The sequence below is a fragment of the Astatotilapia calliptera genome, chromosome 22 (genome assembly GCF_900246225.1).
Source record: "Astatotilapia calliptera chromosome 22, fAstCal1.2, whole genome shotgun sequence".
NCBI classification, from domain to species: domain Eukaryota; kingdom Metazoa; phylum Chordata; class Actinopteri; order Cichliformes; family Cichlidae; genus Astatotilapia; species Astatotilapia calliptera.
The window spans coordinates 32,181,009-32,192,283 of record NC_039322.1 but is presented as its reverse complement, the minus strand read 5'-3'; the positions used below and the strand labels follow the sequence as shown (position 1 = coordinate 32,192,283).

Genomic DNA, 11,275 nt, shown 5'->3' with positions numbered 1-11,275 from the left:
CATTTAATTAATTATTGACACATTTAATTAATTATTTAATGATATATTTATTTATTTCATTTTGGCAGTCCTGACGCCTGGCTCTCATCATGAAATAATTTTATCTGTCAGCCTCACCCATCAAACTCAGGGGGCGGGGTTAACGCTGCCCATGCAGCTTCTCTAACATTTGATTGGTTGCCGTGCAAAGTAAGTCAAAACAGGTCGATCCTAGATAATCGATTGCTTGTGTAGACTTGGGGCAGCCAGGTATCCCAGAATGCAGATCAAATCACAGGCAGCAATGGTGGTGGTGTAGTTTTAAAATACCCCGTTTTTCTGTCACCAGCTACACTTTTAACAGTGTTTTAGCCGCGAATGTCGCGACGTATGTCTGGTCAGGTTGTCAACATAGAACATGTTTGCAAAAGTGCTCAGATGTTTTCAGAGATTTCACTAGCTCTGCTAACAATTAGCATGCAGAGTGCACCCAGGGGTTACGTTAACCAGTTTGTTTACATATTCCACTCTCCGTGTTCCACATGTTGCATTCGCAGATTCTCATTTTCACCGAACGATCGTCTCTTTCCGCCTGGTCTTGTGTCTCTGTGCTTCTGTAACATAAAGAACGAGCTGACATTTTTCTCACGAAACCAGCGATCAGCTCAACAGACCCTCAGTTTACCTGCATGCATCCTCCTCCTCATCTGTCAGCTGTTTAACACCTGCTGCTAATTCAAGAAACACGCCTACGTTACACTGCAAATTATCTGGTGCTTGCCATGATTTAAAATCCTATTTTTAGACAGGCCAGATTATTTGCCTTGTTTTAAAAAAGATTTACTTGTTTCTAAGTCTGGATTTTAGATAATAAACTTAAATTGAGAATAACCATATAATTGTGTCTATATTAGTACAGAAATCCAGAAATGGGAAGAATAACTCTTAAAATAGCCTACATTAGGTCTCTCACCAGATGTCTCTCAAAATATCACTTGTTTCAAGATAGAGTGACAAACTCAATTTGCTTGATTTAGGAAATTCACACAAGGCACCTGTTGAAAATATGATTTATTCAAAATCATGTCTGACTTCAAAGTTGTACATATAAAGGAAAAAAATTAACCACAATTTATGATACAAATCACATTTCAAAGACAGCTGTTTGTCACAGCATGCCAGCATTATGTGGTACAACATTGACATTGGTTTAGGGAACATTTAATGACTGTCAACTGATATCATCACAAACTACACTAAGCCAATACTTGGTGCAACCCTAATCTTAAGGGTGATTTCTATGGGAAATAATATCAGAAAGACTGTATTTGATTGGCACAAACACACTGTCCCTAAAACTAATAGAAAAGTATGAAGTATAATCAATGAGCTCATGGGCTAATTCTGTAGCTTGAGCAACAATGGGCACAGTTACTTCATATGCCAATAAGTCTTCATTTAAATTCAAAGTTTCATAGCGTTGGTACTCAAAAGCAATAAAAGATGAGTCAATCAAAAAGATATCCTTTATCAGTCCAAACACAGGGAAAGTGCCATCCACGTCTGCAATAATCATGGACTTCCCAGCAATGTATTTATTGCCATTTAGAACATACCATTTCACTGAGACAACAGACTGCATGACATCTATTCCAAAAAATTCTTTAATTTTTTTCCTAACATATTCATTATTTTTAGCTGATACTGGCCCGGATTCCTTTTCTTTCGCAAAAATAGGATGTTCAGTGCCTATTTCATTTTGACAACACTCAAGAAATTGATTGTGGTTTGCAAGGGATTTACAAATATTTTTAAAATTTAACTTAGAAGCCCACTGTTTAAAATAGGAGTGCTTTGCCTCAAAGCGCATGCACATACTCCTTATTAAAGGTCCAAGGGATAAGATTTGACTGGGAAGATGCAACATATAATGTTGCTTAGGTATTATATTGGCTTCGGGAAAAAGTTGCTTGAACTGATACAGGTGTTCTTCAATCATACTTCTCAGTTGCAATACAGTTTGTAAAGAAATAATGGGAGCAAGAACTATTTGAATTATCATAATTAACTTTCTAATAAATACAACATACTCACTCTCCACACCATACAAAAGAAAAAGTAATATTTTTAAAAGAATTAGCATCTGTCCACAAGACTGTTTCAATTTGTTGTCGTTAGCCGCTAAAGTGCCAAAGCTAATAGGACATGGTTTATCCCGTATTTCAAGAGGTGAGTAAGGAAAATTTTGAATGTCTGAATTAAACTTGTCTAATTCTAATTGTCCTGAGAGAATTAGGTGTTTTAATACAAATTTAACTTCCATTGATGCAACACCTTCAAAAATAACATGCATTATGTCCTGTGGAGTTTGTTTGATCAGGTCAAATGCAGGAACATCAACTAGTCTGCTTCTTCTATTAATTCCATAAGTAGTTTTGAGGGATGCTTTCAATAAATCTGTGCTTGCTTTATCTATTTCAAAACACTGCCTCATGTGTTTCTCCAGAGTTCTTTGAACAAACTTCTTCTCAAAAACACTTTGCATATCATCAAAGTTGCATTCACAGTGTCTACATTTGCTATAAGCAAAACCAATCCCTTCTTTAAAGCCAGCAATCTCATGCTGGGCTAGCGTGTCTCCGCAAATGGCTATAACAGCACCAAACAATTCAATTTCACCATTTGACATTTTAATCCTTACACCATTGTAAAGCAGTGATAGATCTTGAAGTATTCTTTTCAGTACAACATCAATACCCCACTGAGAAATGTCATTTGCTTTAGCAATAGCAAGAAGTCGTATTGCAGCTAACTTTGACCTAAATTTTGGATCAATATTTCCTAAAGTATAATAAAACATGACCAATTTGTTTGCAGAAGCATGGGACCCTAAGGGGTTACATATTTCAATTTCATCTGTGTACAGTATTAATTGCAATGCATTTGGCCTCTGAGAAAACAAGGGGTGAGATGTAAAGAGGGACCCGTCTCTAAAATCATAGAAGAATCCCTCTCTGCTTCTTTGTGGTGCAGTGTTCAACATGGTAAAGATTCTCTCATTAGTCATTAACTGCTTTAGACTTTCAATTAATGGTACATAGTAAAAACTTTTGTTCCTTAAAGACATGACCCTTGAAAGACCTTGCTTTACCCAACATATCTTCTGGGATACTACTACTTCCTCTGCGTTGACTGGACAGAACATTTCCCCTATGGCTCTACTCTGTCCATATGCAATGGTGGAGAAAGGATCCATGAATTTATCAAATGTAGCCAAAGCCTCATCTTGAAGCTGAGTGGTTCCCTCGGCATTATCTTCAAACACTGTCTTCATTCTTTCCTTGAGCGTATCCAAAAGAACAGCCTGATACTGTTGCACTCCTGAGATGATATGTTTGACCGTTCTCTGTGAAAACATTTGAAATAAAAGTAACTTATTCTGCATTTATATAAAATAATAATAATTCTGAATTCCATTATGAACAAGTAAGACATTGATTGCCTTATGTAATGTATTGATCCATTAAGACTATAACATACCTGTGATAAGTGGCACTGTTCTTGAACACAGATAGCAAAAGCTGCAGCAGATCTGGTAATATCATGTCTGGTAAAGGATGTTGTAGCAACAGCTTCTTCCTTTAGAGCAGAAAAACAAAGTTACTCCAAATTCCTGGCCAATTATAGAAATTCTTACATAACAGGTATAATCAGTTACTCCTAATGATTGGTCCATTAAAAAACAAAGTGCATGACAGTGACTAGTGTTACAGTTGTGAATATTCAATATAATATAAGATAATATAATATTCATTCTTTGGAATAAAGAAAAAAGAAATGGAAAAGAAATCAAAGACAAAGAAACAATAAAAAAGGGGTTGTCCATTTTTTTGATGAGGCTAGGGATTGGATTCATGAGAATGAGATTTTATCTTTTTAAATAATGAATTTTTGTTTGCACTTAGATATTAGTTTCTTTACATGTTTGTTGTATTTATTAAATTATTTATGTATTTTTAAATCACGTAATTTAGATTTGCACTCAGAATTTATGTTAGTATTAGTATATGGATATATTTTATTGTATGCATTTATTAATTTATTTAATTTTCAAGAAAATCATTCTTATCCATGTTTTGGCAGTAGTTCTGGCCAACAGATTTTTTTTTACAGTGCTTCCAAATACTCTGTGTCTTACCTGAAACCGTATTCACCACTTATAATTCCTACGAGATACCCAAATTGCTGCCACATTGAAAGATTTAAGCGCGCTGAGAGTGTCTTTGATGCAAACTTCACCAGGAGACATGCCAGCCGCAGAGTGTGTGCCTTCTCCGGCTGCAGCATAGCCTGTACTATCTACACTGAACTGCTATTCTGTTTATTTATTTTTTATTTCATCCTGCAGGATGAAATTGTGATTTAAAATCCAACCATAGTGGAAATCGCTTGTAACAGATTGAAGAACAATATCTAGCGGTATAATATCGCGAGATCTCGTTAAATTTCTCTTGACTAAAAATGGAGAAAAGGATTAAAAGTAATATAGGACCAAATACGAGGAGTTAGACATAGCTAAATTTGTCATCAGAAGCCACACTACATTTTATTTAGTTTAACACTTACCGTGATCGGGCTGTCAACAACCTGAGGCTCCTGCACTTCAGCCAAAGATCCACCAGTTGATATTTCCACGGTGCTGGTTGTTGTTGCAGTACTACAGTTGGCAAAGACTGAAACACCAAAATTTTCCGATCCTAAAGAGTGGGATGTTGGGGGGATCCTCCATCCTCTTGGTGGGCTTCCATTCGTCAAATACAGAGGGTGCGTCCGTTTAATGTGGCGAAAGAATGAGTTAAAAACTCTGAAATCTTGTTCACAGCCATCTATTCCACAGTAAACCCAAAAATCCTGCCTTCGACCATGAGCTGCATTTATGTGGCTAAGGAGCACCTTCAGAGTTAAAGAAACAAAGATAAAACAGATCATACATCTCCAGAGCGCCATGGTGAACTGTTTTCGCGCTGTAGCCATGCAGCATACTTTACCGCTCTCCACTGAAGGCCACAGATGAGAGTGTGGGACCATGGGAAAGGTAGGCAATTTTTAAAATATATGTATCCTTAATTATCCAATTTTTCAGGTTTAAATTACATCAGTTATATTTATTTTTAGGCAATAAGTGTTTAAGACTGAATTTATATTTTTCTTTTCTTTTTTTTTACATAAAAAAAATTAAATATAAATAATTTTCTGCATGCGCATTCTCAGTTCCTGTCGTGACGTTACTTTCACGCGGGACAAACTCTTTCCCCCTGCTTTGTTAACCATCAGGACCGTTAGGAAGATCAAAATTATTTATCTAAACAAAGTGAACAGTAATTTAAGGTTGGTAACATTAAGTTGATTTGAAAAATACTATGGTACAACGGTGTTATTAAGATAAAGTCGTGTTTTGTGAGGGCTGCTGCTAGTTGGCAATCTAGCTAATGTGTTAACTTTAGCTAAATGATCTTATTTAAGCTGTAGGATATTTCCAGGCACTGTGAGTGGAGGCTTTGGAACGAACTAGAGAACTGCTGTCACGGCATGGACAAGTTTGATGATGCCATACTGTCTGTGTTGCAGGGTAAGTCTTATTTTTCAGTTATTTTGGTACGTTAGCTAAGCAGCCTTAGCATCTGTTAGCATCATTTCTGAAACTTAGAGCTAGGATTGTACTCTACTCTGAACTTTATCCACATTATAGCCTTGAGCTGTCTTTGCCTAAATAGACTTGGAACATCATTCTTGAAGACACCCAAAAATAGTTTTATTGCATTCCCAAATATTTGATAAACTGTTTTAAGTTTGACATTTTATCCTGTTAATATTACTTATTGCTAAAATACATTTATTGACAAAAAATGACCTCGACATGTAATAAGCCACGCCCAGGAAAAGAGAAATAAATATCACTTTTGAAGTTGTTTTTCTCTTTTACAGCTGCGAATATTGATGAGGAAACTTTGAGAAGCTTTACCCGGGATGACCTAAAGGATCTTTTTCCGGGCCATGAAAATTTCTTCCGTAGAAAGAAGATTTGGGATTTTATCAGCCAAAAGGTAAATACACATTATACCACTAAGAAGATGATTACTGTCCATATTGTCTAGCATTAATTTGCATAATTGTGTATTTTTGTTTATATCCCACAACTGTTATAGTTTAAGAGTACTGACCAAGATGCCAACACTTTCCATCGAAGCGAGATGAGTAACCCCTTCGGCTTTGATGTGTCACAATGTCAGCCTCAAACTTCCACTCCCATTTCCTACACTGCTGACAAAAAAATGAAAATGCCAGACCCACCAGAGTATGTGGTGTATACAGATTCAGAGTTGGACATGGTGCGCAGTCAGTACTTTGCATTGCTCCACAGTGGAAAGGAAAAGGACTGCAGGATGTCGAAGGAGCTCTGTTGCAGACTTGTAAGGAACACAGTCACCAGCATGGTTGCAATCCTCCGTGTTAGTCCCATGGGGAAAGAAGTAACATACCCCTCCAAACTCGAAATGAGAGCAATGTCACAGAAGATTGTCGACTATTACCCCATGTTACGTGATGCTGACACACACATGCCATACGTAAGTCATTCTTTACCCACTACAATATCTAAAATTGAGTGAGATAATAAAATGATGTACAAATATATATTATTTTACCACAGCTGACCATCTACACCAAACTGTACAAACGACTCCAAAATATGAAGTCTCCAAGGAAGAGGCAGGGCTCCATGCCACAACGAGGCAGGCCCAGGAAGACTCTTTTCAGCTCAGATGACACAGACAATGGGACTGAAGGTGACCTAAGTGGTGAAGCAAGTGGTTCAAGTGACTATACCACACTTCTTGAGAGCAATGATGACCTCAGCGAGGATAACTCAAATGCAGGTGTGTACTTTGGTCTGCTGTACTAATGACTTTTGGACATCTAAAACTTCAAAGAGACCACCTGCCCTCAGTTTTCTGTTCAGAGTGCATCACAAGATTTATACAGTGTTGAGTATTTTCCTTAACTTTCTAGCTATTCCCTGTTATTACATTCTGTTCATCTTCTGTTTTTTCCTCAGAGAAAGAATCCCAATTGCCGCTACCCTCCACTGTACCAACTACGTCAAACAATACTATGCTGGCTTTACCACTATTATCCAAGTCAGCCTCATGCTCTGCACCCAGGTCTGATATAGGTCCTTCAACTGCACCTCCAGATGATGTTGTTGGTAAGTCCACCATCACCCTTATCTACCTCTGTCTGACTGTGGTTCCTCTTACAGCTCTTTCCAAAATATGGTTGCAGCAATGAACCCCGTTCTAAGTGTTTATTCCAAAAATCATAGTGGTTTGGCATTAACTCGAGTTGGTGTGTAAAATCAACATATGATAGATCCCTCATTCCAGTTTGCCAGTTAGCCATAGTAAGTATTTTACCACTTTGTGTTGTAATGGGTGTTACTCAGTGCTGATTATTTACACATGTAAATCCTCATGCTGGTCACATCTATCATGCCTTATCACAGTGTTTCTGTCATAGATCAAATTACCTAAAAGATTTTTATCCATCAGCTCATAATCACTGTTCACACTGATGTGAACGATATACACAGTAAACAACCTTTACCTTATTTTCACCACAGTTTTATTCACGGGCATCTTAAACTTTCGTTTTAATATTTGATTCTGTTCAAACTAACAATTAACATAAATCCATGATCATTATAAGAAAAGGACACAAAGGGAAATGATCAGGATATATAGGGTCAGTTCATTACTCAAACATATTTAACCTAAACATTAATTCTCATAAATATTATACTTAAAAACAACCATGCAACCTTACTAGAAATGACTGATTAGAAAAATCTGAATTTAGTCTAGTTACACCATGTCTTACAATTGCTCTTTGCTTTCCCTAGCAGACCATGACAGCCTGAAGATGCAGGCAAGACATTACAAAACCTTGAGCAACATGTACAGGAAACCCAATGCAAAACCCAACCAAAGTGACGTCGCTCAAATTTTGGACCTGGAGTTTGAGGCCAGACGAACTTTTATTGACGCAGATATTACAAGGGAAGAAGACAGGCCTAGAAAAATATTTGAAGCATACCCGTGCTTCAAAGACATACGAAATGTAAGTTCAACTACCTTCAGTTAAATTCCTTGCTTTCTCTGGATAGGTTTAGTTAGTTCTTGACTAACTGAGCACAACTTTGTCATAGGCGATGGATGAACTGCGTCGCATCATTGGTGGCTCCAACTGCAAATACATAGATCAAATGAAGGGTCGATGGGCAGAGTTTTGTTCGAAGGTGCAGTTCTATGGCATTTGGAAGAAGGTCCTGAAACCTCCTCTCCCCTTGGATGTACGTGGAGGTAAGTGGCCTTTTCATACATTAAATCCACACATCAGATATGTTCGGATTGCTTTGTTGAGATACTTTTCTCCGTTCACAGTGGATTTTACTGTCACTCTCTTCAATGCACTTCCATCTCTTTTTCCTTCAAAAACTACACCACCAAAGCGGCTGGGAGGTGCCAGTGAGGCTCTCCTTCATATCCTCAAGGTGCGAACAGCTGCAATACCAGCCACTGTAACTTGTACTCTATTTACTTGTATTGTTATTATTAATATTATTATTTTGCTTTTCCTGCTTAATAAGAGTGGATTGAAGTTCAATTCAGCAGGGATTAAATTACTCCTTAGTCAGGATTTCTTAATTGTTATTCAAAACCTACTCCAGAGAGGCAGCACAGAGCAAAAGCACATTGCAGTTAGGATACAAGTAGAAGTAGTGAAATGATATATTTAAAAAGGCCTTCAAAAACTAGAATATGTAACAAAGTTAAAAGAAATAGTTTTAAAAAACAAATGAGAAAAAAAGCACAAATAGACATGATAAAAATGCTGCAAACTAGAGAAAATTCATGCTCAGAATTAATACACAGCAAAATCTCCAGTGTTAAATTAACACCTTTGACAGTGTTATATGTTTAAAAGTAACCTAGTCAGTTTTGAAGATTAACAAAGGCTAACACTGAGCAGTGCTGATTTTCTAACACTGGAAAATAAATCAAAATGTTAGAAATATTCCAGTGTTAGAAAATCAGCACTGCTCAGTGTTAGCCATTGTTAATCTTCAAAACTGACTAGGTTACTTTTAAACATATAACACTGTCAAAGTGTTAATTTAACACTCAACAGTGTTGTATTTAACACTCAGAGGAGTGGACCCATATAGACACTCTCCAGTGTTAATTTAACACTGGAGATTTTGCTGTGTACATTTCCAAAATTTCATATTTATGTAAGTCAGATATTTTACATTTATTTCTTCTATTCCAACAGTAAATCAGTTGGAGCATTCTAAACTCTTGATATTGCTTTTTGTGTCTTAAGCTGTTTGGATGCACAGCAACCCTTTCATTGAAAATCTTGAAGAATTTGTCCTTTTTTTGTGCTTTTCTAGCCGGGTGAAGATGCAATGCTATACCTGGAGAAGCGGCCTCTCTCCTCCCCAGTGCTGCTTTTTGATGGAACAACCAGCATTGTTGCTGTAGGAAACATACCAGTGACCACTCTCTCCTTGGAGGATTTCTGGGAAGGAATGTTGGTGTTGATGGCATATTACTACACCTTGCACTTAACATACCCAAAATGTGTTGCAACGGTCCTCTCTGTCATACAAACTGAGGTAATAACTGATGCCATCCATGATCAAGATGCCACTAGTGCATATAAGAAAGCAATAGCTGAGTGGAAGTCGTTCTTTGAAAAATAGGTGAATACCAAGCAGGATTTTATCAGGTCATTTGCAGTTTGTTTAGTTTTGTAGTACGTTTGTACAACTTTGTTCCTAATTTGCCTAGCAATGTCCTGAGAAACGGCTGTACTTATAATGCTTTACAAATGAAAGTTGTTGTTTTTTTTTTTTTTCTTAGTGACACTTTACCTGAGGCATGTAAAGTTTTAAGTCAGTAATGCCATTATTTACAACATTGTGAGACTATGTGACTGTCACAAAAGTTTAAGGCCAAAAATGTAATTTCTTTTCTCTGTTTAGGCCTTTTAAAGGGTTGATTTAGACTTTTAGGGATTGTGCAGCAGCCCTATATTGTTTAAAAAAAGAATTTTGTTCTCATGAGAGAAATAAATGTTGACATATATCACTCCTGTCCTGGTTGTGATTTCAGTAGAAGCCAAGGAGTATTCTAGGAAAAAGGTCTGTTTTAAGGTTTTTTTGCCTGGATTTAATATTGATTCAGCTCTATTTTAAGATAAGCCAACCTGAATCAAGAAACAAATTAATATTGAGTAGTTTTTCATAGTATTAGAACTATTTTTCTCGTTGCAGTGCATTCATTTGCTGCAAGTAAGAATTCAAAACATAAAAAAAGACTGTAATTTAGCATATTTAACTTACTTTTGGGACTTGATATAAAGTAATTTTATCTTAAATTGAGCTTTTTAAAGCTTATTTTAACCCTCTTCAATTCTCAAATGTGTTCTTTTATTTCTGGATTAAAAAATCTTATTTCAAGATTTCTTATTAAGTAAAATAAACTTGCTGCATGGACAGATAATTTCACTTGTTTTCAGTGCTTTTTGTATCAAATGTAGTATTTTTTTCCTAAATATAGACTAGCCATTTTTGCAGTGTACCTGGTGATAGTCACAGTTTAACTGGGCAGCCGGTGCTCGATATAACGCAATGTCAGCGCATTTTTCTGCACAAGATAAGTAAATATAGTGTTTTCCCCGAGCGCAGAGCTGCTGGAGCTTGTTTCCTTACAGAGCACTTTATAGGCGAACAGCTTCATCAGCGGCTGATGTCCAATCACCGGCACACAGCTTTGAAACCTCAGCTGAGTTTTAGCTCTCAGTGGTTAAACGCTGGACTTCATTCACTCAGGTTCTGTCTGTCGGGTCACGTTTACTTCGCTGTTTTATTTACAACTGAGCAAATCGGTTTGGCTGAGGTTAAAGTTATGTTTCATAACTGCATAGTTTCACAGACGTTTAATGGTTCAGTGGCACATGTGTTAGACTGAACTATCATCTAAATATCATCTGTTTTTTAATAGTTATTCAACTGTATTCTAAGCACCAGCTGTCTGTTAGAATGTGATTTTTTTCTCTCTCTGTTGGCAGAGGTATAAAAATGCGCAGGAAAATCTGACGTGCATGGCAAACTTCACCGACGATATTTAGGGAGGAATAAACACACATCAAACATAAATGAACCATTTGCCTG

At 36.8% G+C, this 11,275-nt stretch overlaps 2 protein-coding genes across 3 annotated transcripts; one reads left to right on the top strand and one right to left on the bottom strand.

Annotated features, from left to right (window-relative positions):
* Positions 1-1,083: 1,083 nt before the first annotated feature.
* Positions 1,084-4,998, bottom strand: LOC113014510 (uncharacterized). Its single transcript, XM_026156094.1, has 3 exons — positions 4,606-4,998; positions 3,520-3,618; positions 1,084-3,385 (listed from the first exon to the last, which is right to left on the bottom strand). The coding sequence occupies exons 1-3, from the start codon at positions 4,984-4,986 to the stop codon at positions 1,265-1,267; spliced, it is 2,601 nt and encodes an 866-aa protein (XP_026011879.1). The 5' UTR covers positions 4,987-4,998; the 3' UTR covers positions 1,084-1,264.
* Positions 4,999-5,299: 301 nt separating this feature from the next.
* LOC113014512 (uncharacterized) lies at positions 5,300-10,176 on the top strand. Of its 2 annotated transcripts, XM_026156097.1 has the most exons (10): positions 5,300-5,367; positions 5,520-5,608; positions 5,965-6,083; positions 6,186-6,605; positions 6,689-6,914; positions 7,094-7,243; positions 7,937-8,154; positions 8,243-8,396; positions 8,478-8,587; positions 9,491-10,176. In XM_026156097.1, exons 2-10 carry the CDS (start codon positions 5,569-5,571, stop codon positions 9,800-9,802), a joined length of 1,749 nt encoding a protein of 582 aa, XP_026011882.1. In that variant the 5' UTR covers positions 5,300-5,367; positions 5,520-5,568; the 3' UTR covers positions 9,803-10,176. The 2 variants fall into 2 exon arrangements, with proteins under 2 accessions (XP_026011882.1, XP_026011881.1); XM_026156096.1 differs by lacking the exon at positions 5,300-5,367 and having other exon boundaries at positions 5,534-5,608; positions 7,940-8,154.
* Positions 10,177-11,275: the final 1,099 nt, after the last annotated feature.

Excerpts from the sequence above, each read along its gene's own strand:
- LOC113014510 (XM_026156094.1), bottom strand. The coding sequence starts at position 4,986 with ATGGCGCTCTGGAGATGTATGATCTGTTTTATCTTTGTTTCTTTAACT. Across the intron at positions 3,619-4,605 it reads TTGTTGACAGCCCGATCACG|GAAGAAGCTGTTGCTACAAC; the intron begins GTAAGTGTTAAA and ends TCTGCTCTAAAG. Across the intron at positions 3,386-3,519 it reads AACAGTGCCACTTATCACAG|AGAACGGTCAAACATATCAT; the intron begins GTATGTTATAGT and ends ATGTTTTCACAG.
- LOC113014512 (XM_026156097.1), top strand. The coding sequence starts at position 5,569 with ATGGACAAGTTTGATGATGCCATACTGTCTGTGTTGCAGG. Across the intron at positions 6,084-6,185 it reads GGGATTTTATCAGCCAAAAG|TTTAAGAGTACTGACCAAGA; the intron begins GTAAATACACAT and ends CAACTGTTATAG. Across the intron at positions 7,244-7,936 it reads ACCTCCAGATGATGTTGTTG|CAGACCATGACAGCCTGAAG; the intron begins GTAAGTCCACCA and ends TGCTTTCCCTAG.